Here is a 27,588-nt window from a genome sequence, read left to right as displayed (position 1 = left end):
AAATTACTGGGAGTTTTATATAAAGTAGCAATAAATCACATACACATTAAGAATGTAATTTTAGATATTGTGGAATAGTTTTGTTATCAATTATAACAACAACATTGCATAAATTCAGTATACTTAATTACAATCCACATGAACTACTGGGACTACTGCTAGCAAAGTTACCTGTATTCAACCAGCCAGGAATACCATATATTATTCACTTAGATACTTTCAAGAATAAATGAAAGTCACTTGGATGAAAATTGCAGAGGTTCCACAACTATTTATCCATCCAAATGCATGTGGCTACATGCATCCAAAAGAAGAAGGCCAAGATAGACACAAAAAGCTGGAGTAACTCAGCGGGACAGGCAGCTTCTCTGGAGAGAAGGAATGGGTGACGTTTCGGGTCGAGACCCTTCTTTAGACGGGTTAGGGTTAAGGGAAACGAGAGATATAGACGGTGATGTAGAGAGATAAAGAACAATGAATGAAAGATATGCAAAAAAGCAGTAATGATAAAGGAAACAGGCCATTGTAAGCGGTTTGTAGGGTGAAAATGAGAAGTTAGTGCAACTTGGGTGGGGGAGGGATAGAGAGCGAGGGAATGCCGGGGCTACCTGAAGCGATAGAAATCAATATTCATACCACTGGGCTGTAAACTGCCCAAGTGAAATATGAGATGCTGTTCCCCTAATTAGCGTTTAGCCTCACTCTGACAATGGAGGAGACATAGGACAGAAAGGTCTGTGTAGGAATAGGAAGGAGAATTAAAGTGTCCAGCAACCTTGAGATCAGGTTGATTCACACCAGCTGAGCAAGGGTGTTCTGCGAAACGAGGGCCAAAACTTGCTCATAGATTGCAGAGGGACACCGTGGGGAAAGATGTGGGATACAGATGGGTGGGGAAATGACAGATGGAGTTTAATCCAAGCACTTCGGGAGGACAAATGAAAGGGGGAAGCATACAGTTAATAGCAAGACCTTTAATGGCATTAATATACAGAGGGATCTTGGGGTCCAAGTCCGTAGGTCTCTGCAAGTGGCAACAAACGTAATTGGTCAGGGCATTGGTCAGGGTATTGAGTATAAGAGTCAGGAAGTTCTAATGAAGCTTTATAACACTTTGGTAGGCTGCCTTTGGAGTATTGTGTACAATTCTGTCACCTAATTAATTGCAGGAAGCATGTGAAGGCTTTGAGGAGGGTGCAGAAGTAGTTTACCAAAGAGCTTTTTGATTAGAAGTTGTTACTGAATGGAGAGATTGGACAAACTTGGATTGTTTTCTCTGAAATGTCAGAGGTTGAGTGGAGACCTAACTGAAACATATAAAATTATGGGAGGCATAGATATCAGGGTAGACTAAAAGTCAGAATATTTTTCCCCAATGTGGGACTATCAAAGACTAGAGGCCATGGGTTTAAATTATGAGGGGGAATGTTTAAGGAGATTGAGGCAAGCGTTTTACACAGAGAGGGGGAAACCTGGAACACGCTGCCAGGGGTGATGGTGAAAGCAGATACTATAGTTGTGTTGAAGCTTTTAGATAAGCGCGTGGATATATAGGGAATGGAGGTGTATGGATCATATGTAGGTCGAGGACTTTAAAGTAACTTGGCATCATGTTTCTGTGTTGTACTGTGCTATGCTTTCTGAATGTAAAACATCGGTGTATTCTGTGGAATTTGGAATACTAAAGGGCCAATTGCTAATGTTTCCAAGATATTAAAAGTAGTTAAGATCCATTCAGAGTTCCCTCTTCAGTTGTCTAGGAAGGTCAGGATGAGGGGGTGGGAGATTGCAACCTTCACGTGGTCCACCCTGTTTCGACAAATGCAATCAACCTGGCGTGCACAATCAAATAAGATCAAATAGAACAAGTTGTCCTACAACTTTAGGCTGTGCACGCCATACGCAAGAAGAAGAAGAAGAAGAAGTCAGGATGAGATGGAATAGTTAAGAAAAGAACTGGATGTTTTGGGATGTAATTAAGAAACAGAAGCAGATCCTGCAATGTGACACAAGCTACAGACTGGCACCCTATATCATTAATCAAGTATATTCTTGCTGTGACTACAGCTCTCTATGAGGAGAACGAGATAAATCTGTTGTCCTAGAATAGAAATGATCTTTATCCAATGTCAACGTATTCTGCAAACTGGGGCATGTTGCCAGTGTTCCCTGTTTTCTCTGCGACATGGTGGCGCAGCGGTAGAGTTGCTGCCTTGAAGCCCCAGAGACACAGGTTCAATCCCGACTACAGAGTTTGTACATTCTCCCCATGACCACGTGGGTTTTCTCCGAGATCTTCGGATTCCTCCCACCCTCCAAAGGTGCACAGGTTTGTAGGTTAATTGGCTTGGTATAAGTGTAAATTGTCCCTAGTGTGTGTAGGATAGTGTTAGTGTCTGTGGATCACTGGCCGGTGCAGACTCGGTAGGCCGAAGGGCCTGTTTCCGCACTGTGTGTATAAACTAAACTAAACTAAAATCTGGAAAGAGGTGCAGCTGGTAGAGCTGCTACCGCACAATGCCGGCGACTCATGGTTGACCCTGACCTCGGGTACTGTCTGTGTGGAGTTGGCACATTCTCCGTGACCACGTGGGCCACCTCTGGGTGCTCCAGTTTCCTCCCACATCCCAAAGGCGTGCGGGTTCATCGGTTAATTATCCAATGTAAATTGCCCCTAGTAAATAGAGAGTGGGATAACATGGAACCAGTGTGAACGGGTTATCATTGGACTCGATGGGCCGAAGGGATGTTTCCATGCTGTATGTCAAAATCATACAAGCTGATATCAACAATCACCAGCAAGGCAGTTCTGAGCTCATTGATAGTTGTCTTGAGAGTTAGATGTGGCCCTTGTGGCTAAAGGGATCAGGGGGTATGGAGAGAAGGCAGGTACAGGATACTGAGTTGGATGATCAGCCATGATCATATTGAATGGCGGTGCAGGCTCGAAGGGCCGAATGGCCTACTCCTGCACCTATTTTCTATGTTTCTATGTTTCTATGAGTTGTCTTGAATGAGATTATGATTCTTCGAAGAAGAATATGTTTAAAGCAGTGTAACTTACAATGAGGAGATCTCTGACAGTCTCAGCGAATCCTACAGTATGCATAGAAACCGCCACTGCATTTGCAAAAGCAAAAATGAGACCAATGGAACCTCCAAGCTCTGGCCCAAGGCTCCTGGAGATGAGGAAATATGTACCACCTGAAAAGTAGCAACAAAGACCACAGGAATGTAAAACAATTGGCTGCGAGTATAGAGCACATTATCATACAAACCAAAAGTCCCATCATTTTCAACAATCCAGGAATGAGTGAGTTAATATTGATGAGCATTTGATGAATCTGGGCCTATACTGGCTGGAGTTTAGAAGAATGAGGGGGGACCTAATTGAAACTTACTGAAAAGCAAAAGGTCTGGATAGAGAGGATGTGGAGAAAATGTTTCCACTAGTGGGAGAGTCTAGGACCCGAGGCCATAGCCTTAGAATAAAAGGACGTACTTTAAAAAGGAGACGAGGAGGAATTTCTTTAGTCGGAGGGTGGTGAATCTATGGAATTAATTGCCACAGATGGCCATGGAGGCCAAATCATTTTTAAGGTGCAGATTGACAGATTCTTGCATAGTAAGGGTGCCAGGGATTATGGGGAGAAGGCAGGAGAATGGGGTTGAGAGGGAAAGATAGATCAGCCATGATTGAATGGCGGAGTAGACTTGATGGGACGAATTTTGCTCCTATAACTTGTGAATCCAAGAATTAAATTAGAAGTCGCACAACTTTATTCTCACAGGAATGCGAGCAGATTTCCTGCTTTGGTTTCTACCACTATTACAGAATAAATTAAACCGAATCTGGAAATGGTTCACCTCAATTGTCCTCGTATCCTTTTCCCATGAGCTGCTCATACCCTTCCCTTCAGGCCTGCCCTCACTAACACATGTCGACCCCTGAGATTAAAAGGCCAATATAAATTCTACTAGACAAATTTGCGGTCTGCAACGTGAAGAATCATTAACCAAAGTCTACCTGACTTGACTTTGCCGTTAGTAGATATTGCTGATATGGATAAACCTGTTATGCTGGTTAGGACTACAGACATGATGATGATTAACCACGTCAAAGCTGTAATGGAAGCAAACAAAATCAAAATTATTGCCATTTTCACCACAATCAAAAATATCCATTGCTTTAAGATTATATTTATTTGCAAGGGCACCTGTAGCTGGCACAGAGTCTAATAACCTAATAGATTTCAGCTTGCTTCAGGTATGTTGACATATTGACCCATGATCAGGGTATATAGTGGTACAAATTACAATCATCTCAGCAACAGATTCTTGCAAAGCCAGCTCTGTTATATTGCTTGCCTGCACTTTCGGTCCGTTTCTTTATTGTTCTCAAACTCTTTGTTACCTCTTCCTTTAACTGCAAATGGAGTGATGGTTTCATTCATTTATCATCCGATTATGTTTCTCCTTTTAACTGTCTCTTTAAATCCTACCTGCATGCAGTAGTCCATTCCATCCGCCACTGTGTTCCCAGTGCATGAAACGCTACTGAAGCCACATAACATCAACAAATTGCAATAATGAACCATTTTGATGTAATAAGACATCATACGGACTTCACAGGAGCACGTGAAACAAAAATTGACACCACATCCTATAGGAAGGTATTAAGACATCATCACAAGTTTGGATATTGTAATGTTATATCAAAATGATAATTGAAAGTGAATTAATTTACGATGTATTCTTGTTAAGGCAAAACTCATTCACTTGCACCAAAATATCACGGCTGAACATAGTCCTGCCCTATCCTTGTTGCACACATGCATACTTTTTATGCAGAGTTTAATGAATGATGATCCCAACTGATTTTCTGGTGATAGTGCCGGACATTGAGGGACAAAGTGACCTTCTTAATGAGGAGCAAAGATAATGATGTGGTCCAGTGCTACAATATACAATGGATCCTCTATTGACCCGAAAAGGAGCCAGTGGAATTATTGTAACAAACTTTGAAAGACACAGACAGACTATAAGAATGATTCAATGTACATCACGTCAATGATATAGCATTGCTCCACAGTTACCTTTTAGTTTAAGTTAGTTAAGTTTAGAGAAACAACTTGGAAACAGGCCCATTGGCCCACAAAGTGCGCACCAACCAGCCAGCAATCATCCATACACGAGTTCTATCCTACGCAGTAGGGACAATTTGCAGAAGCCAATTAACCTGAAAACCTGCATATCCTTGGAAGGTGGGAGGAAATTGCAGCACCCGGAGAAAAGCCACGCAGGCACAGGGAGAACATACAAACTCCACACAGACAGCACCCTTAGTCAGGATTGAACCCAGGCCTCTGACGTTATGAGGGAGCAACTCTAGTGCTGCGCTTCTGTGCCACCCATTAGTACTTTGAGAGGCACTCAAAGTACTTAGTCCTCACGGCACATGATTTGCTGCAGAGTTGGGGAGGATGCAAGGAGAATAAAATAGGGATTCATCTAGGGTTAATGTCGGGTTAATGTAGTGTTAGTGTAAATTGGTGGCTGATATTCATCATGGACCGAATTACACAAAAAAAACTCAAAGTTCGCAAATCCTCTCTTACCTATTCCAGCCTGTGCAGTAATCCATGATAACCGTAAATACAGAATAACGCCCCATATATTCAGCATACATCGAACCTTGGGTGGAAATCAACATATAAAACATGCATTCAAAATGACACTCGCATTCAGTCAGTTGAGCCAGATTACTATGATGTGCTCAATGTACTTTCTGTGTAGTTTCTTAGGAATTGCAGTACATATTTAGTTTAGTTTAGTTTAGAGATACTGTGCCCTTCGGCCCACCGGGTCTGCGCCGACCAGCTATCCCTGTACACCAGTACTATCCTACACACTAGGGCCAATTTACATTTTTTACCGAAGGCAATTAACCTACAAACCTGTACGTCTTTGGAATGTGGGAGGAAACCGTAGCTCCTGGAGTAAACCTACAGGGAGAACGTACAATCTCCGTAATGCCAAGGAAATGCACCTAAGGTCCCCTACAAAAGTCTTATCTAATCCCAGAGCATGTAGTATATTTGCAATATAATTAATGTAATAAATGTCAAATAATAAGTAGCAGGTTAAAACCCTTGTTTGGATTGGTTTACTGTCACGTGTACTGAGGTACGGTGAAAAGCTTTTGTTGCGTGCTATCCAGTCAGCGGAAAGACTATGCAAGTCTTACAATCATGCCGTCCACAGTGTACGGGTACAGGATGGAGAATGACGTTTAGTGCAAGATAAAGTCCAGTATAAAGATAGCCCGAGGGTCTCCAATAAGGCAGATGGAAGCTCTGGACTGCTCTCTAGTTGGTGATAGTATTGGTTTAACCTTCATAACTTTAATTCATAATGTTTACTTTGTCATCAGAAGCTATCGATTGAATTACTGCTCCATAATGCCTGAAAAGTTTCACCTCAGGTGCAAGTTCAAGATGAAGTTGATTAAGAATTAATATCATGTATAATGGGCAAATGAAACATTGGTACAATTTTCTGGTCAATGAGGCACTAGCCAATGACCTCAAATAAATATTCCAACAAAATTCCACCGGTCTCCACACATAAATGTAATTTGTCCTTTTATTCTGAGGCTGTGCCCTCTGGTCCTAGACTCTCCCACTAGTGGAAACATCCTCTCCACCTCTACTCTATCCAGACCTTTCACTATTCGGTAAGTTTCAATGAGGTCCCCTCATCCTTCTAAACTCCATTGAGTATAGGCCCAGTGCCATCAAACACCCATCATATGTTAACCCACTTACTCCTGGAATCATTCTCGTAAACCACCTCTGGACCCTCTGACAGCAATCACAACATTTAATAATTATCATCATAATAGGTAAATCTAGATGATTTCGCTCATTATTTACTCGGATAACTGTGTTAAAAATGGTATTAATGTTTACACAGGTTCATCCACTATGCACATCAAGTTGATTCATGCCAATTCTGCTCTCTTGTATAGCACCAATGAAAGTAACACTGTCTTTAGTAAGGAACTGATTTTGATGTGAAGCTTTGTTCTCTTGTATCTCAGACAGATATCTGCATTAATTGCTCAATTCTGTGAAGGCTTGCATAGACAGACTGCAATTGTCAGTTAAACGTTATAAATGAAGAAGCATTATTACCAGGAAAGGCAGCACCATAGCGACATGTCAAAAAGAAGATTGGGAACTGTCATCCATTTTCTGAACCAACATTTTAAGAATGTATTTGCTGGGTTTCTTGTCAATATTAAAAGAAAAATTTGACACAAGGAACTTATAAAACGTTGGATGTGTTTGCTGAGAATATATAACTAACAACTGTGCAGAAGCCTTTCGTGAAAGTCTTCCACAACCTTCGTATGGATGGCAGTCCAAGGCAACACCTGGAGCTCCGTCTAAAAAAAATAAAAACTTGAAATGCAAATAATAAACCACTGGGGATCTTAGCGGTTAGACAGCACCAGTGGAGAATAATGGACAGATAATGTTTCAGGACCCTTTTACAGACTCAATTAAAGAGCACGAAAGCTGTAGGCATTACAGAGATAAGCAGTGTTGACCTTAGTTTAGAGATACAGTGCGGGAACAGGCCCTTCGGTCCACTGAGTACGCGCCGACCAGCGATCCCCGTACACTAGTCCTATCCTCCACACCAGGGACAATTTACAGAAGCCAATTAACCAACAAACATGCACGTCTTTGGAGTGTGGGAGGAAACCAGGACATCCGGGGAAAACCCACGCAGTCACGGGGAGAATGTACAAACTCCGTACAAACAGCACCCGTAGTCAGGATCGGACCCGGGTCTGTGGAGTTGCAAGGCAGAAACTCAACAGCTGTGTCACTGTGTCGCCCCTGAGAGAGAGGTTCTCACAGGAGCGAGAAGAAAATTTTCATCCTTAAGTGCCTTCATACATTCTTCACAGATATGTCTGCAACAGCACTCTCTTTTGGAGTGATGCATGTGAAGTAAATACTTGAGCATGCAAACAGAGTTTAAAATCATTTTTAAATTGTCCATCTTTCACAGCTTGCGACATTGCTGAAGGTTATAATTGGACCATGGCAACATAACCAGGCACTGACTGATCATCCCATTACAACACATGAAAGCTGTATTAAACACGTGATGCCTTTTCATTAGGGACAGCGTCATTATCTATCGCTGGCTGATATTAGAAACTAATTGGTTGTTGAGGAATAAACATTAGAACAGACTATCCCAATTCTCTTTTTATGTAGAATTGTAGCGCGGGGAAGAAAGAGGACATACCATGACACCTTTTATCCAACCAAACCGGACAGGCTCTACTGGAACCTTGTCATCGTTCATTTGTCCCTCTCCTTTGCCAAGTTCATCATGGGTTCTACTTTCATACGAAGGAGGGGAATGTTGTTCTGTATCCTGGAAGGCAATGGAATCATTTCAATAATTTATCAATCTGTGCACATCAGATAGTAGAATGAGTGAACTCAAACACATCATTATGATTACACCTTATTACATCTTTGGAGTCACAGAGTGGTACATTGTGGAAACAGGGCCTTCAGCCCCGACTTGCCCACACCGGCCAACATGTCCCAGCTACACTAGTCCCACCTGCCTGCGTTTGGTCCATATCCCTCCAAACCTGTCCTATCCATGTACCTGTGTAACTGTTTCTTAAACATTGGGATAGTCCCAGCCTCAACCACCTCCTCTGGCAACTTGTTCCATACACCCACCACCCTTTGTGTGAAAAAGTTACCCCTCAGATTCCTATTAAATATTTTCCCCATCACCTTAAACCTATATCCTCTGGTCCTCAATTCCCCTACTCTGGGCAAAGGAATCTGTACACCCACCCAATCTATTCCTCTCATGATCTTATACACCTCTATAAGATCACCCCTCATTCTCCTGCGCTCCAAGGCACAGAGTCCCCGCTTACTCAACCTCTGCCTATAGCTCAGACCCTCGTCCTGGCGACATCAAAGGACTAGTTTCAACATCTTTGTAACAAAAAACTGCATGTTCAAAATGTGATATCATCTCTAAATACTCTTCAGAGTATTGTCTCAAATATTAGCCTGCTGATTCTCTTTTCAAATACTCCTGAACCTACCATATACTTAAAATGTTTCATAGTTTTATTTTGATCTATTTTAGACAACACCATTGTACCAGACTGCACACCATTTACAGGGCAGCATCTAATTTAGAACTGCACGCTATTCCGTTCCAAAGAAGATATCATGAGACAACCTCCAGCCAAGCTTATGCCCACGGCTGACCTCAAGTTGCTCCTTCTGAGCAGGGTAATGACTAATACATTTAATATTTCGTAAGTTCACTCAAGATTCATCTTAGCCCCCTGCCAACGGTTGGGTAACTATTTATTTGCATCCTCGTCAAAGACCATCAGATCCCCATGTACCCAGAGCCTCTATCCTTTCATGGGATGGCCACCACAATTTTACACGTGTGCCAAAAGGCAATGAAAATCGTACTCACTACTTATCCTTAACTTGTACTAGTTCATCCCTTGTCATTCTACGCCTAGTTTTTAAATCAACTTTGGGCTTACATGGAGTTCCTACAACTGCATATGGAAATTGACTATTTGCCCCACCGGGTCCATGCTGACCATCAAGCACCCATCCACACTTACACTGATCTCATTTTTATTCTTCCCAGGTTCCCCTCAATTCCTCCAAGATTTGACCACTCTTTTACACTCTTGGGAAATTGACAACATCCACTTAACTTACCAAGCCATGCACCTTTGGGATGTGGGAAGAAATAAGAACATACTCAGTAAACCCATGAGATCCCTAGAAGAATGTGCAAACTCCACACAACACCGGAGACCAGAATTGAATCTGGCTCAATGGAATCATGAGGCAGGAGCTCTATTTACTGCCCCACCGTGCCACTATTTCTAATCAAATTCGTAAGCTAATGGCCGAGTCCCCTCAACACCCCAAAAAGACGGGTCTTATCTGTCTCTGATTACGATTCCAATGGAAGGTTATTCCTGTGATTCTCATGTATTAAACGTCTGATGAATGATCTGATACTTCTAATCTTCTATTACCTTCCTTCCCATTGAGCATACAGTCAATTTCATAGAAACATAGAAAAATAGGTGCAGGAGTAGGCCATTCAGCCCTTTGAGCCAGCACTACCATTCAATATGATCATGACTGATCATCTAAAATCAGTACCCCATTCCTGCTTTTTCCCCATATCCCTTGATTCCTTTAGCCCTTAGAGCTAAACTTAACTCCCTCTTGAAAACATCTGTGAATTGGCCTCCACTGTTGAGTTCTAAATTTCTCCCAGTCCTCCGGTTTGCTGCTTCCTCTGACCAATTTATATGCCTCTTCCTTGGATTTAATACTATCCTTGATTTTCCTCGTTAGCCATGGTTGAGCCGCCTTTCTCGTTTTATTTTTTCGCCAGACAGGGATGAAGTTCATCCATGCGATCTTTAAATCTTTGCCATTGCATCTCCACCGTCAACCCTTTCCTAAGTATCATTTGCCAGTCTATCCTAGCCATTCTTTCCCATTTTAAGATTATTTTATTCTTTTTAAACTATATATTTTTACCTACCCTTTCTGTCTATCACCGAACTGCAAGCATTTTTTTCCCTAATCAGTCTCAATCTTCTTTAGGGAGATAAATGTTTTACTTTGCTCCATTTCTTTCAAAAAACAGCACCCAAAATTTTAGGTAGACAAAAATCTATGGTGCGAAGGAATAGGTGATGTTTCGGGTCGAGACTCTTCTTCAGACTGATGTGGGGGTGGGAGTGGGAAGAAGAAAGGAGGCGGAGACAGTAGGCTGTGAGAGAGCTGGGAAGGGGAGGGGAAGGAGGGAGAAAGCAAGGACTACCTGAAACTGAAATTGGAGAAGTTCATACCGCTGGGGTGTAAACTACCCAAAATTTTAGAATCTGATGTTAATTAAATGCTAGCTACTAAATGGGAGTGGTTCTTCTCTTCTTCTCAACCTTTGGCATTATTCATTTTTTTTAAATTGGTAGTCAGAAAATCATCCTAAGTTATATTTTAAGCAGTGACCACCCGTGGATAATAGCTGCATGTTAGTACCTGTATATCTTGAGCTGGCCAGGTAAAACTGGAAAATTTGACCAGTGAAATTTGGGCATCTGCACCATTGGAAATGGAACTTGTCAATAGATTTGGGGATCTGCTTCTGATGATAGACATAAAATGCTGGAGTAACTCAGCGGCTCAGACGGCATCTCTGGAGAAAAGGAATAGGTGACGTTTCGAGTCGAGACCCTTCTTCAGACTGAGAGTCAAGGGAATGGGAAACGAGAGGTATAGACGGTGATATCGAAAGATATAGAACAAATGAGTGAAAGATATGTAAAAAAGTAACGATGACAAATGAAACAGATCATTGTTAGCTGTGGGTTAGGTGAAAACGAGTTACAGCCAATGAGACTCAACAAGCAGACTTTGAGACTAGTACAATGACTTGGGTTGGGGTGGGATGGAAAGAGAGAGGGGATGCAGGGGTTACTTGAAGTTAGAGAAATCAATATTCATATTGATGGGTTGTAAGCTGCCCACGCTAAATATGAGGTGCTCCAATTTGTATATGGACTCACTCTGACAATGGAGGAGGCCTAGGACCGAAAGTTCAGAGTGGGAATGGAAAGGGGAATTAAAGTGTTTGGCAACTGGGAGTTCAGGTAGGACCAGGTGGACTGAGCGAAGGTGTTCAGCTAAACGATCGCCCAGTGTATGTTTGGTCTCGCCAATGTCTAAGAGTCCACACCTTGAACAATGGATACAGTGGATGAGGTTGGAGGAAGAGCAAGTGAACCTCTGTCTAACTTGAAAAGACTGTAGGGGTCCCTGGACAGAGTCGAGGGAGGAGGTATAGGGACAGGCATCTCCTGCGGTTGCAGGGGAAGGTACCTAAGGAGGGGGTGGTTTGGTTGGAACGGGATGAGTTAACCAGGGAGTTGCGGAGGGAACGGTCTCTGTGGAAAGCGGAATGGGGTGGAGATGAGAAGATGTGACTAGTGGTGGGATCACGTTGCAGGTGGCGGAAATGTCTGATGTTTGGAAGGTTAATGTTTGATTGAAGTATTTTGGGTTTCTATAACTATATTTTAAGAATGAAGACTATTTATTGTGGCCAAAAACTCTAAAGGGCAAAACAGTTTAAGATAACAATAAATGTAAAAAAGAAAAAATAGAGTTCATGTGAGAAGTTTGATAAGCATATTATTTAGCATAATATAGACATAAAGTGCTGGAGTAACAAAGCAGGTCATGTAGAGTCTCTGGAGGAAAAGGATGGGTCTGATGAAGCGTCTTGACCCGATACGTCACCCACTATTTTTCTCCAGAGATTCCTGACCCGCTGAGTTACTCCAGCACTTTGTATCCACAGTATAAACCAGCAACTGCTGTTCCTTTCTACACACTTACTTACCAGAATTTTAGTTTCTCAAGGAAAAAAAAAATCAGACCGTTTGGAAGAACACTATGTGGTGTGTGATTTAATGATCTACACTGATTCGAATCAGGTCAAGTTAAAAGTGATTTTGGGCAGAGCAGGCAGGGGTCATTGTGGAATGGCAGTGGAGCCTCTTACCATCATGTAGCTGTGGAGGTCGGCAAGGGTTGGTCTGTTTTTCTTTCCTTCTCCCGCTATCTGGGTGTTGGCATAATACTCGTGGCTGGGCACTACATCCAGAGTGTTGTAGCCGAACGTCCTCAGATAAAAAGCGCTGTTTTGGGTCAGGTTGTTGGAGCTAAGGCTGCCGTAGGTGAGATCAGGTTGGCAGTAGATGTTCGTGGTGTCTTCCTCATTGCTAATCTGGGTACTGATGGTGAACCTGCCGTGGGAGATGGCTTTGACTCCCGAGCGGACAGACTGCACAGAGCTTGTGGGATCTGCCATTGTATAGGTTCACAACTCTTTGCCAGCAGATGAGAAAATAATGATAGCTGAAGCTTAACAGCAGGGCTTTTATACGAGAGCAATCTACAGCAACAGTGACAGGAAGTGGTGCCGGTAAATTAAACCAACAACCACCCCAGGGCAGGAGTAACTGGAGAATAGTTTATTATAAAGGTCAACAGAAATCTTGGTTCATTTTGATTTAAAAAACCCACACACACACACACATATATATACCTCGCCTAGAGAACCAATAATGGGAGGCCAGAATTTAAACTTGTTCAAACTACTCTGAATGAGGGTGATTTATATACAACACAGAGACTACAAAACCAGCTTCAGGAGAAACCCAGAGGTGACCCTATGAGTCATTGAATATAATAGGCTTGGCAAAAATTGTTTTGGGAGGCATGGAGAGACGATAAAAAATAAAGCCAGGTGGAGGATTGAGAGGGGCAAGAATTATGTTGATACAAAAGGGAAGAAGCTTTTCCTATGAGGATACCAAAATATATCTTCAGTTAACCCCAATGCGCTTTTCAGCCAATGAGGTAAATATATCATTTTGGGAAGTTATTTTTAACCCAGAAGAGATCAATTTCTAAATCCAGCTTTGCCAACATGAAGTTCATTTGCTTTTACTTCGGCACAAGCTTGACCTTTGATGGCAAAGCCAAGACTTCAACTTGTATGTATTCAATTGGGCGACACGGTGGCGCAGCGGTAGAGTTGCTGCCTTACAACGCCAGAGACCCGGTTTCGATCCTGCCTACGGGTGTATGTCTGTACGGAGTTTTGTATCCTCTCCCCGTGACCTGCGTGGGTTTTCTCTACGATCTCCAGTTTCCTCCCACACTCCGAACACATACAGATTTGTAGGTTAATTGGCTTTGGTAAAAATTGTAAATTGTCCATGGTGTGTTGGATAGTGTTAGCGTACGGGGATCACTGGTCAGCGCGGACTCAGTGGGCCGAAGGGCCCACTTTCACGCTGTATCTTAACACTACACTAATTAGTAGATAACCTTCCCGCACTTACTCAATTGAGCAGGACTATTCAATAGGACGGGTAAAAGTCATCACACAATTGTGTCAAAGTCGCAATAGATTGACTTTGAAATCCATAAAGCCATTATGGGTGCTTGTAAAACAGCATCCAAAATAACCACTTCTCATTTTGCTATACTTTCTCTCATTTAAAATTGAGATACCCAATGACATAAACTGTATTCCAGTTCATGCGTTTATTCACAACAAATAGGATACCCAAAGTTATAATTTTAAAATGTGTAACGATGAAAGGAATCAATTTAAATGCCGAGTGTTTTCCAGATGTTATTATAACGGAATCAGACCGTGTAGAAAGTGTCCCTCGGCCCACCGAGTCCATGCTCACCATCAAGCACTGATTCTATCTCACTCCTTCCACATTCCCAGCAACTCTCCTGAGATTCTACTGCTTACTAATGTATTAGAGGCTATTTAGTGGCCAACCTTCCTGTCTTTAGGATATGGGGCAAGCAGAACACTTGAAGGAAACCCACATGGTCACAGGAATAACATGCTAACTCCACACAGACAAACCTGGTTCGGGAATAAATTCAGGTCACTGAAGCTGTGAGGCAGCAGCTCTACTGGCAGCGAGTCTGCCTGTGCTGACTGCCCTGCGTTTTTAATGCCAGACATCTTTGTGCAGTGTACTTTCTACATGTAGAAAGGACAATTAAAAGAGACGAGAGCAAGAACCCCTCAGTTTGTATAATAATTGAACTACAACTGAATTGCATAGCAATAAAGTGAAAACAAAATTCTATATCATGTTTTGTTAAAGCCTGAGGAAGGCATGGATAATTGATTTTGAGCATTCAATGCCTTTGGGCATTAGAATTTCACATTAAGTGTCAGACAAATTAAAGAGAATGCCAGTGATAATATTTCCAATAACATGGTCATTTAGGCAATTACTTCCTTCAAGTCTGGGTCACCATGTTGCGGATATATCCGTTTTATATTAAATGGTCGTTCTCCTGCCCCCAACAGAGCCAAGTAAAACTTTTCCACCTCCAAAGAATTGTTCTACAATATTAACTCAACGTATTCAAATTGATGAGCACCCAATAAAACAATACAATCATAGAATTGGTTTGCATCGATGTCAAATCTAAAGCGTTACAATGTCGATGTTATTCAACTTTTACTTGATTGCAGGCTGTGATATATTATTAAAAATACATGAACAGATCATCAGGGTTCATATAAAAAAGTTTATTGGTATCATTTGATAAAAAATAAGACAAAAACTGGCTTTCTCTTCATTATATAAAATTCATTTTCACACTTTCAGTATACAAATTCTGCATTTAGTAATGCTGGCTGTTTCATAACATGTTTTCAATTTTCTACAAACACATTTAACATTTTCAAAAGTTGGTGCAAAAATAACCATTTTAAACAGATATACTGTATATTAATTTGCAATACCCTTTCAAGCATTAAACTTATTAATTTACATCCCAATAGGTATGGAGATGAGGGTAGTTTTATGCGGAATTATCTGCATAAATGCAGATAATTTAACTGGGATGGAGGAGAGGGTTTGTTGGGTAGAAGGAAATAGGATAGAAAGAAACATGCAACCAATATATTAGTATAGAAATGTCATAATTAACTGGAAACACATAATGTACTTGATCCATGACAAGAGTCTATTTCTGAGAATCAACCCATTTTGTAGATCACGCTTAGCAATCTTAATATCAATGCTGCTGTTGTTAGTTGAATCTTCATTTATTTTCCATGACATATCAGCTGATCGGGCACTGTTGTGCTTTTTCCATCTCGTCCACTTCCACTTGTAACTTTCCAGAAGATTGAAAGAAGACCAACAAGTGCTTCTTTCAAACATGCTCTTCAATGTTCCCTCTGTGGGGAAACACGTGCCCTCTGCTCATTATCTTCCACGTTCGATTTGAAGCGAGCAACCACAATATTCAAACTGTGTGGCACCTCTGCGGAACAGGGGTGCTTGATATTGCTTTATAAATTACAAATATGATGAAAATACAATTGACTGACTAGCTATTGTCACTTACCCAAACGTCAGGCGATGCAAGAACATTTCCAAAGCAGCAGATCTTGCAGTGAAGCCAGTGGTATGATGCAACCCTGGTGTTGTGAAATAGCCGGATCGTAGCAGTTGCTTTTTGCCGGCCTGATTCACAACACCAGCTGCTGCACCAATACCAACCTCAAATCATCCATGGCACATCAGTCTGTGGCCGTCCACTGTAGTTGCTATCAAACCGAGTTAAATTCATTTGTTCATTTACAGAAAAAGGAACTTGTTCTAAATATTTAACTTTATAATCAAAGATGCTTTGACAAATAATTTAAAAAAAACCAGCTGAGCCAAAGGTAAAAAGTAATGTTCACTTCATTGTCTTCATCTTTATCGATGCTCATTTTCCTGTTTGATTTAATGGTCTCCAGAATCAATCAGTTTTCTGAAAGTTTTTCCTTTCACCTAAATGCCTCAAAAGAAATGTACAGCCTTCCCTTCTTCAAGATACAACTGGGGAGGAGTAGCTATGAATTTTACTCTTGCTGTCTCCAAAGAATGACTTCTGTTGGAAAGGACATGATCAATGTATGGGAAGGAGGTAAAGTCAAATTTATGCATGGTTGTGGTGCCCACATATCAAAGAGCTGATATATATCAATTCATACTTTGAGAGGAGTGAACTTCCATCTGATCCAGATACCAGGATGCGGGATGGGAGTGTTGAAGTCTCACGTGAAACTGTACCAGCTACAAACTACTGGCTTCAAGGGAGAGTTGGAGAGGACAAGGGCGAGGGTAATTTCCTGAAGAAAACTGGCAGAGAATCAGCAAAACAAAACTTGAAGAGTGTGGAGTGATAGTTTGCAACATGTGTTGCAAATAGATGGTGCATTACTTTCTATGGTTCCTCAAAGCAAGTTCCCTATCTCCTGCAAGATCTCAACAGTATCAAAGGTACCAAGGGAGAATGAATGGGCAAGCCTTGATAGCACTGAGGTGCAACATGGATCAAAACAAAATACAATACGATTCTGACACTTTTCCTTCTCCAAAAAGAGGGGAGAGGGGAAATAATTTTACACAGTAAGTTACAATGATCTGGAATGCATGCCTGAAAAGGGTGGTGGAAGCAATTCAACAATATTGTACAAAAAGTGAATTGGATACATACTTGGAAAAGGTGTATAAGATCAGAGGGCAAGTGAGACTGATTGGCCAGGTTCTGCAGATTGTTAGTCAGGCACAGCAAGTTGAATGACCTTTGTGAAAGGTTGCAAGATGCTGAGCAGGAATGATACCCTAAAAGGCAGCAGCTGCATTTTACATTGCTCAGTTGAACAGTAAAATTAAGAATGTGGTGTGGAGCGATATCTAAATTGATAGCAATGTAATTTCATTGGCATCTTATACAGGAGGTCTAAAAGAAAAATAAGCCAAAACTACAATCAATAATTTCTATCAACAAATTTTTGATAACTGATAAATAATTTATCAAAAAACTTATACCAGAAGGGAAGGTACCATTTTGGGGATATATTTATGTGGTTGTGTGCAATTCATTAAAATGAATGACAACCTCTGCTTACATCCTTGCGATCCAACTAGCATTAGCTTACCGTCACAGAAAGAACTCTCTTCTCACTTACAATTACAAGGTCATAAAACAACCAAGAGCAAACAAGGATACTATGCAGTGAACTATAACAATGGATTGTATACTTACAAATTTCACGAAGTTAGAGAAGTATAAAACACAATCAATTCCTGTTCTCAATCAAATACAAATTCACTTCAAAATAAAAGAGTAGCTCTTAGTGCACTGAGGGTAATAAAATGAAAGTAGTTTGTAACAACAGGTTTGTGATTTCCCGCTTAACTCTAGATTCAATTGAACAAGGCAAGAGTCTCCAAAAATGTAAAAATCAAATTTTAAACAAAGAAATTTTTATTTCCAATCTGAAAAATACAAAATGAAATCTGACTATAAAATTACATTACTGCATTGGTTTACTGTTCCAATGTGAAAACCTCCTAAAGCGTGTCAGTTCATGAGGACCTCCATCTGCACCAGGCGTGCATTTGTGTCGCCCGCCATCCTGTATGGTATCATTCCAGCAAACGTTATCAAGGCACGTGCCTGGCGTCTGAGTTGCTGAAAACAAATGAAAGGAAATAAAACATTTTTTAATAGACAAGGTGAACCCGATGCTTTCCAACTGAAACAAGCAGCTGGTATTGGAAGAATTACTTTTGAAGAGAACATTATACATACAAATTATTAAAAAGTAAATTAGAAGGATGCATCCACAAATGATAGTTAATCCAATATCATTACTAATATGAAGGACTGAGCAAGCTTGCCCATTCATATCAAAGATGAAAGTCATCATGTACCACATTCATCAACTTGCTACTAGAGGATGATGGAACCCCGAAGAAAAAAACGGACTCTTCTTCCTGTCACTAAAAGTATATTCATAGTTTTGAGAAAAGATTACGAGTACTAAATTTAAAAAACCCTGCCAGGGTCAATATTACTGCCAACATCACCGTTTAAGTCGACAAATCTGGATTCAGACAAAAATGTCATGCATGGAGTGCAAACAGTATTCACTTCTTGCACTTTATGTTTAAAGTTTCTGCAGGACACTGAACAAATTAAGAAGCACATATATGTTGTAAAATGGAAATACATAAATTCACAGCAAAATAAGAGATTTATTTCCCAGAAGGCCTAAGCTTAATTATATTCCTTTAAACCTTGCCTTAAATTTCAATTTTTATATCTCACCAATAAAATTCCACTATCTTCTCTCTACTTCCATGAAACATTACGTTTAAAAATAAACTATATGAGCCTTATAAATCCTCAAAGTCTGAGATGCTTCTATTACAAAACTTAAAAGATTTTGAGATACTTAGTTTTCCAGATACAGTAAACCCTTGTTATGACAGACCACAGGGGGGTGGGGGGGAATGGTGTCCTATGTTGCAAATTGTCCTCTATAACCAAGTACGGTATTATCATTGTATGCAGTTTAAAAAAAAGAACTGCAGAAAGAAGGGTTTCGGCCCGAAACGTCGCCTATTTCCTTCGCTCCATAGATGCTGCTGCACCCGCTGAGTTTCCCCAGCAATTTTGTGTACCTTCGATATTCCAGCATCTGCAGTTCCCTTTTGAACACAACATCTCCAGAGAACATGGATAGGTGACATTGGGACCCTTCTTCTGATTGATTCAGTTTGCCGAGTTACTCCAGCACTTTGTGTTGATTCACCTGAAAACTAGATACTGATGCCATTAGTCTGCACCAGCGAATCCCTCTTTACCAGTTACTGCACATTACGGTTGACACGGCTGTTGTTGCAGCTCATGTTGTACCCCTGCCGTCAGCTCTTTCCTCAGCCCACTGCGAACGACAAGACGCGTTCTGTCACCGTGGGGCTCCCTCCCCTCTCACCAGCTGTTGCTTCTTCCTGTTGGCCGCTTTGTCCGTGCTCAACGCAACTGCTGCCTCCTCCTCCTCCTTCCTCTCCCGCAGTCGCCGACATGTTCCAATATGGAGTATGAGGTGGGGAATGAAGCCGAGTGGACAGAGGCCAAGATGGGAGGAGGAAGGGGAGGAGGAGGAGGCCGCAGTGGAGTAGTCAAAGCGGCGGCCAACAGCAGCAGCTGGTAAGAGGGGAGTGAGCCCCACAGTAACCGAGTGCGTCCTGTTGGTGGCGGCAGGCTGATGAAAGCACTGTCCCCAGGGGCTACATGGTGAGTCGCAATAACAGCCACACCAACCAGACCTATGTGATGGGTGAAGCAGGACTCGCTGGTTCACTCTGCAAGCCAGGGGGTGGTATTGGAAGCCGGGGCTGTAAGTGGCCGGGGAGGCGGTGAGAGCCGGGGGGATGCGTGGGCAGATCCATCTGCGATAACTGAAATGTGTCATAAAGGGTCTGTTAAAACAAGGGTTTATTGTCTATGTTCATACAGTTGGCACAGTTCAGCATTTCAAAACAGTTCTCAAATGACAATAGGTTAGTTAATATAATCTTACTGAGTCTCTGTCTTCCATTGCGCGCTGAGGTCTCACAGGTGTGGCTGGGCCTGTACCCTTCAACCTTTTATACTGGGTAAACAGAATATTCATGGTGGCAAGCAATACTTCAGACAGGTTGTGTCTAATCTGTATAGGAAAGAATTGCTCATTAGTCTTGTCAATAATTAGTGAACAATCTCCACTAACCTTGTACTCCAAGCAAAAGTAAATTATGTAAATGCTGCAGACAACTAACAATTTGTTTTTCATTACAGAGGCAACACTGACCATCACAGACCGTTTTAATGACTATGCTTAATTGTGGCTTGTTGTAACGCCAAATTTTGCTGAATGAGCCCATTGTCAAATCTGGGCCCCCAAGTGCATCAGCAAATCCCTGACTCAGCGTATGTGCCAAGTCTGGGTCAATGGCTGAACGTTGGAGGCTTCCTTTGGAACTGCTGGGCACAGCCAGCAAGATGTAGCCCTCGTTTTAAAAACAACCTTCAAATTAATTTTAACACAAGCACTGGTGTTAGTTTTTTTCATTAAAAAACACAATGTGTTGCCTGTCAATGGGAACAAAAATCTAAATGGGGCAGATGTGAAGCGTTGTTTATTTGTGTTATTGATCGTTTTTCACTTTACCTTTGCAAAGAGAAGATTGGTGTTTTGACCCAGAAGAGATCTTTAAAATTTGTCTCCTATACTTTTGCACAAGTCTAGTCCAAATTTCATTTGCAGGAGGGCTCTTTGCATTAATTTCAAGTAGCATTCAGGCCAGAAATACACTAGGTTTATTAATTATGCTACCACATAATGACAAGCTAAAATGTTGCATCATTAAAGATTATACACAAAATTATTAAACTACACCAAAGGTTTCTTACCTCATCACTGAAATTTTTGAAAGCTGTAACTCTCTCCTCAACACTCTCCTGACTCAGTGGGACAAGTTTCAGTTTTTCCATAATCTAAATGGGAAAACAGATAAGACAGGGCGTTGTAAGAATCATATATAATATGGTCCTGTATTTTAAGCTGAAAACGTTTGAGGAAGACCCACAGCATCAGATGCCGAAATCAGAAATAATAAGCAAATAGACCTGGCAAGTCAAACAGTGATGTTACGTTCGAGTTAGGAATGCAAGCTATTAAAAAAATTATTTGTCCCCTCGATTTTGTTCAGTTATTTAATGACTTTTATAGGATCATGACCATTGTACACTGAAAAAGGAAAGAAAGCTGTGGTAAAATAGTCTTCATTTTATGGATTAAAAGAAAAATGCCAATCACGGTGGTATTTGATCAACATTACAATCAAATAAATTGGAACATTAAGCATTGCAACACGAGCTGCCATCCATGTGTGGAGGAGAAGAGCAAGTTACTGTTGTCTCCTTGCACTGTTATTGAAACAATTTCCAGTGCTGCAAAAGCAAATAGCATCGAGGCTCATTTCTGAAAGGAACGACAACAAAGGTGAGTAAAATTTACCATCTTTTAATGGAATGAAAGTACAAGCAACTCACGTCAATTGCTCTGTCAATATTGCCAGAGTGATACTCATCGAAGAAGGTAATCAGGTCCAGCAGAAGGTAGAAAGTACTATCCAAGGACTTTGCAGCAGTAATTCCCTGATTACGATATCTATTTAAAAAGAAAAAAGACATTGAACAAAAACAATATCTATTACAAGTGACGTGGATTTCTTTATTTCATGGATCACAACTGTGCTGTTAAATACCAAAGCACCTTAACATTTACCGCCACCTCGCCCGCCCAACCTTTCCCTCCCTCTGGCTTTGGCCTCCTTTACAAAACATCTGTGCTTCCAGCCACTTTGATCCACTTCCTTTCATTGAGATCTTCCTGAGATCTAGTTTAAAGACAAGCAGTTGATGGTCTCTTATTTTGGGGGGTTTTCAATCTCTGAAGCACCTTGGGGATCGACAGAATTTCTTTAGTAGTTTGTTCCACCGACTGCAGTTTTCTTCCATCCAACTCCAACTGCACTCAATGTGCACATACTCATCGTTGCACCTCTCTCCCACAGCAGGGTTGTTTTCTGGACTCTCTGGCCCAACCGGTCCCCTCTACCAATTCATTCAAACACTGAACAACTTCTCTTCAACTCTATATTCATATTCTCCAGACCAAAAGAATAACTATGGGAATTTGCATGGGCCCAATCTACACCTATCTTTACGCAAGACAAGTGAAATTGTCCCTATTTCAGTCCTACTTGGGCCCTATCCCTCCCTCTAGTCTTTCTCGGAGATATCAACCATTGCATTGATGTTACTGCCTGCAATCAAATATAACGCCAAAAAAGTTGTCTTTGTTGTCAATTTCCACCCTATTTCCACTTTCACTGGCCCATCTGCCTTCTCTATTCTCTTGCTGCCTGTATTTCAGGGGATAGGTTAGCAATAAACATCCATTACAAGCCCTGTGACTTTTACAGTGACCTTGCAATCACCTCTTCCTTCCCTGTCTCCCAAAAATATTTCATTCCACTTTCCCCCCCAAGTCCTCCATATCTGCTCCAGTCACAAGACCGTAATGAACGTCTCATCTGTTTTTCCAGATCTACCAATCTAACTTGTTGCAGCCTTTTTCTGTGCTGTGATACAATATTTTGCACCATTTTCCCTTCCGCCATTTTCCCTCACCTCCTACACTTGAAGAAGTTGTTCAGTGTTCAAATTAGTTGGTAGAGGGGAACTCTATACAACGAAAAAGCAGAGAGCTCTCTGATCATCCTGCCATGGGAGAGAGGTGTAAAGATGAGTATATTCACATTGAGTGGATCACATAAATCTCTGCAGTGGGGGGAGAGGAGAGAGAAGGGGAAGAGAAGGGGAGAGAAGGGGAGAGAAGGGGAGAGAAGGGGAGAGAAGGGGAGAGAAGGGGAGAGAAGGGGAGAGAAGGGGAGAGAAGGGAAGAGAAGGGGAAGAGAAACATAGAAACATAGAAAGTAGGTGCGAGAGTAGACCACCAGGTCCGTCGAGCCCGCACCGCCATTCGCTCATGGCTGAACACTAAACAGACACACTTACCCACAAACAGTAGACACAAGACACAGAACACAAGACACTACCCTCCCCTTCATACCGCTATCACCCCTCTCCACCCCAAGAACCGCGTGATCTCCTGGGGAAGGCAAAAAACCGGATAAAAACCCAGGTCCAATTCGGGAAAAAAAAATCCGGGAAGGGGAGGAGAAGGGGAAGAGAAGGGGAAGAGAATGGGAGAGAGGGGGAGAGAAGGGGAGAGAAGGGGAGAGAGGGGGAAGAGAAGGGGAAGAGAGGGGGAAGAGAGGGGGAAGAGAAGGGGAAGAGAAAGGGAAGAGAAGGGGAAGAGAAGGGGGAGAGAAGGGGGAGAGAAGGGGAGAGAAGGGGAAGAGAAGAGAAGGGAAAGAGAAGGGAAAGAGAAGGGGAAGAGAAGGAGAAGAGAAGGAGAAGAGAAGGGGAGAGAAGGGAAGAGAAGGGAAGAGAAGGGAAGGGAAGAGAAGGGAAGAGAAGGGAAGAGAAGGGAAGAGAAGGGAAGAGAAGGGGAAGAGAAGGGGAAGAGAAGGGGAAGAGAAGGGGAGAGAAGGGGAAGAGAGGGGGAGGGAGGGGAAGGGAAGGGAAGGGAAGGGAAGAGGAGGGGAAGAGAGAGGAGGGGAAGAGAAGGGGAAGAGAAGGGGAAGAGAAGGGGAGAGAAGGGGAAGAGAAGGGGGGGAGAAGGAGGAGTGGAGACACCTTTAAGAAGTTTAATAAAGTTTAGCGGGCATTTTACCTACCAGTGAGTCTTCCTAGGTCGTGAAACTCCAATGAGCAAATCAAAATGGCCGGTCAGTGAAGGAGATGGCCTACGGCTGCCCTCAATTGCCTGTAAGTAAATAGTGACCCCACTCCACTGCACTACGTGTTAAAAAGACCCATGCCGACCAAATTTTACTCGCGGAAAATTTTTAAATATCCTAAAAAATATTCCGCGACCCAGCTGAGGCCGCAAGTAGGTGGGAACCTCCCTCGGGCATGAAGGAGAGTTCCAGCCACCTCATACGACCTCGTGTCGACCATGCTGCGAGTTTGAGTCCAGGGCAAACTCTTCTAAACTCGCAGCTTAGGTCGCCCAAGTGGGACAGGCCCTTAATTAAACTGACAGAACAAAAGCAAAGCATTTGTGAGGTAAAAGATAAATATATTTATGATGCGTGGATACATTTTTTTTAAAGTGTATTTAAAATTAAGGCAGTCCCATTATCTTAACCTTGTGGAAAGATAAAGACAGAATTATTAGCAGGACCGGCAGTTCCTACCTCTCAGCAACAGAAAGTGCCATGTTTTTCAGTCGTTCTTTGTTAGACTGGGGCGCACTGATTTGTGGTATCACAGGACTTAATAATTTATTCATCAATTCCAGGACCTTATCTGGATTCTGGAAAAAGAACACCAATCAATTTCTGCATACAAAACTCGTCAGGCACAAAGTCCTTAAACAATATCAGCACCATTCAGCCGTTGATTCAGCGACCATTTCACTTAAAACTTGCACTTGATCCCCCAAGGCCTGAGGGAACTCCCTCTTGCTAACTGTTTTAACTCCATTTCAAATTCCCATTCCTGACCTTTCTGTCCTGGACTTCCTACATTGCTATTGGCCATTTCAAAAGAATCCTATTCCCTGTAAATTTGAGGCCCCATCTTGTAGCAGGCTTCATAACTTGCAGCAGTCTTCACTCATCCATGTCCACTTGCTTAGTGACCCAGAATTCTCTGCCGCTCTTTTCTCCTGCATGAGGCTGAGAAACGACCTAATTTGTCATAATTCTCTCCATGAGTTATTAAAATAAAAATCAGTTGAGTTGGGATGCTAATGCTATATCAAATTTGTGAGTCATTCGTTTTGTTATATGATTCCTTAAGGAAACTAGGACGGACACTGCAGAATCCGAATTTACTTTCCTACTTTGTTGCCCTCAGCTTAAAAACGCAATACCTAGAATATTCACGGAGCCAAGAGATTTAAAACTAAATGCACTTATGATTCTGGAACGCACCACATGTTTCGTAAAATAAATTCCATTTTTTTACAGTTCAAAATGTATCCAAATAATTTCAATTGTAACATAATCTAAATGTAGTTTGGAACAAAATGGTACCACACATGTACAGGTTGGTATTTAATATTTTCCTGCTTACCTTGGCCAGATCATAAAGCTTCACTGCATCTTCAAACAGGCCCTTATTTTCAGCTATTGACGCCACCTTATTGATTACAGCTCTCGTGTTTCCCCTAAACTTGTCAATTAAGCCGGGCTGGTCAGAGGAAGAGAATTGTTTCAGTCAAGTGAATGGTATTCTATATCTTGCACCACGCTTACATAGCCTGCGCATCACATTAACATTACAGTGCAACACGAGAGTGCCCTGTAGAATGTGCTTTGCTTTCTCACTCTCTCTAATCTTTGATAAACATGAACATGAGACACTACAAAAGGCTATGACATCAGATAACATTCCAGCTACAGCTTTGAATATATGGGCTGCAGCACTAACTTCACGTTTAAACACTTAAAAAAATGTCAACCTTAATCATCTAATAGCACGTAAATATTATTTTCTGTAAAGCTTGAAAGTATTCGCAGTGAGAACATCTTTTACTCAGTACCAACATTACCTATAAACAGCAAGGCTCAAAATTAACCTTTGGATCAATGGACCAATGCAGCAAAGTGCATAAACCTGTGCCATACAGGACAGTGAATTCCCAAAATTGGGTCACTGGTCTGTGTTGAATTTGTTGAATCCCAACCATTAAGCTCAAATTTTCTAAGTATTGCTGCTATTTCCACTACCACAGATATAGCATTTCTCAGTATTGCTGCTATTTTTTGTATGGGAGAGCTGGGATATGACTACAGAAAGGCATTCAGGATAACATAATCATTTTTGAGATGATGGGGATGAGAGCGGGGCAACATATAGAAACGTATGCTGTGACCAGACGCGGTGCTCATTGATGTTCAATAATCAGGCTCACTCAATAAGCTGAACATGTAAATGAACCCTACCTTCTGCCTTTAGAGTACCAGTAAAGGGAGAAAAGAATCACTTTCATAGAAAAGCAGAATCCAGACAGAAGCCTTGATTTTAGAAGTTGCATTCACATCTGCAAGTTACACAATTGGTTGCAGCAAAAATAATTTACTGGAACATGGACTTATACATCATTAAAAGGCAGCAGGATTCAAGCTTTAAATTAAATCTTTTCAAAGGCAGAAAATGTCTAGAGTGAAAGCAAATTCTAGGTCACCTTTCTACTGCCATCTTTCTCCAATCGTCCAAGTAGCATGTCAAACTGGAAATGAAAAGATCAGTTTAAAATTATAAAAATGTTATCTGCCACGTGACATATTTCTGCAGTATGTCTGTTGGTGTAATGCTTACCTCTCGACTTTCAATGACAAGCTCACTGACACATCGCATGAATATGTTTTCCCCTTGATTGTCAGTCTCATTTCTGTAAGGGACAAGTTAATTGTAATAAATCTCAATCTAAATGTGACAACTGACTTGCAGACAATATTGTGCAGATTGGAAAGCCATTTCTAGCTGCTCGCTCCTCATCCTCAGCAGTTTGTCTGAAATGGTTTCATTGAAAATGGAATGCAGCTGGTTGAACTCCATCACCCTGCTTCTGCAACCGAGTGCACATCATTCATTCACATCACTCTGGAGATGCTGCTTCATAATTCAGCCACTAGTCAATTCTTATAAAATATCTCCTTGAACCAGAACAAGTCTGAAATTTGGAAATCTGCATTCAGGAAAAAAATCTGCTGGAAGTGACTGCACTTACAATATTCACAATGTGCAGCATGTCATTTTTCACAAACATCATGTAAAGGCACAGATAATATCTTTTCTGTGATTGTCACCTCACATCAAGGTCGTGAGGCTCGAAAAGCATCAGTACCTGCACAGTTGGATGCTTCTAACCCTAAAACAGTCTTTCAAAAAATGAAAAGATATTATACACATAATGAATACATGTAAAATAATGCTTTGAAAGTTGGTTGTTATCAACAACGGTTTGCAATTCCTAAAGGCCTTCTCTTAATTTACTCCTCTGATCACATTACCACGTACATATGCTTGGATTTCCATTAAGTTCTGAATTCACCTTTATTATTCTGATTTATAATGACCCATCAGAATAAACGTTTGCTTGCACATGTTGCATTCCATAATGTGATACATTACAATATTCAAATACAATATTCTGAAGATTTAGAGGTCCCTGCATGTGAATTGACTCAGATTACAGAAGATATTTAGAATCTTACCGGAGGAAATAAAAGTATTGGAGTGCTTCTCTGGGATCAGTGGGCTCAAATTTTCTGGTGTACAGCATGAGTAGACGGATGAAATTAAGACGTCGTACAGGACGGGGATCAGCGCTGTCTTGATTCACTGTCAGGGGTCATAAAACCAAATTATTAATGCTCAAAAATAA

General features: G+C 41.5%; 2 protein-coding genes across 4 annotated transcripts in view; both read right to left on the bottom strand.

Annotated features, from left to right (window-relative positions):
* Positions 1-12,987, bottom strand: part of slc12a3 (solute carrier family 12 member 3) — a 39,229-nt gene extending 26,242 nt beyond the window's left edge. Inside the window, exons 1-5 of the mRNA XM_033036184.1 lie at positions 12,679-12,987; positions 8,329-8,460; positions 5,619-5,694; positions 4,028-4,123; positions 3,065-3,204 (exon numbers count right to left, since the gene is read on the bottom strand). Of these exons, the coding sequence (XP_032892075.1) occupies positions 3,065-3,204; positions 4,028-4,123; positions 5,619-5,694; positions 8,329-8,460; positions 12,679-12,987 (753 nt within the window). The remainder of the gene's footprint in view (positions 1-3,064; positions 3,205-4,027; positions 4,124-5,618; positions 5,695-8,328; positions 8,461-12,678) is intronic.
* A 4,988-nt stretch (positions 12,988-17,975) lies between these two features.
* nup93 (nucleoporin 93) overlaps positions 17,976-27,588 on the bottom strand; it is a 107,131-nt gene continuing 97,518 nt past the window's right edge. For 2 of the 3 annotated variants that reach the window (XM_033036175.1, XM_033036177.1), the window contains 9 exons: positions 27,419-27,545; positions 26,520-26,592; positions 26,386-26,430; positions 25,272-25,388; positions 24,389-24,507; positions 21,612-21,729; positions 20,970-21,053; positions 20,098-20,226; positions 17,976-18,200 (listed from right to left, as the gene is read on the bottom strand). In XM_033036175.1, the coding sequence (XP_032892066.1) occupies positions 18,090-18,200; positions 20,098-20,226; positions 20,970-21,053; positions 21,612-21,729; positions 24,389-24,507; positions 25,272-25,388; positions 26,386-26,430; positions 26,520-26,592; positions 27,419-27,545 (923 nt within the window). In that variant the 3' untranslated portion in view covers positions 17,976-18,089. The remainder of the gene's footprint in view (positions 18,201-20,097; positions 20,227-20,969; positions 21,054-21,611; positions 21,730-24,388; positions 24,508-25,271; positions 25,389-26,385; positions 26,431-26,519; positions 26,593-27,418; positions 27,546-27,588) is intronic. The other variant, XM_033036176.1, reaches the window with a different exon arrangement.

The sequence above is a fragment of the Amblyraja radiata genome, chromosome 17 (assembly GCF_010909765.2).
Source record: "Amblyraja radiata isolate CabotCenter1 chromosome 17, sAmbRad1.1.pri, whole genome shotgun sequence".
Lineage (NCBI taxonomy): Eukaryota > Metazoa > Chordata > Chondrichthyes > Rajiformes > Rajidae > Amblyraja > Amblyraja radiata.
This window is presented reverse-complemented; position numbering and strand designations above follow the sequence as displayed.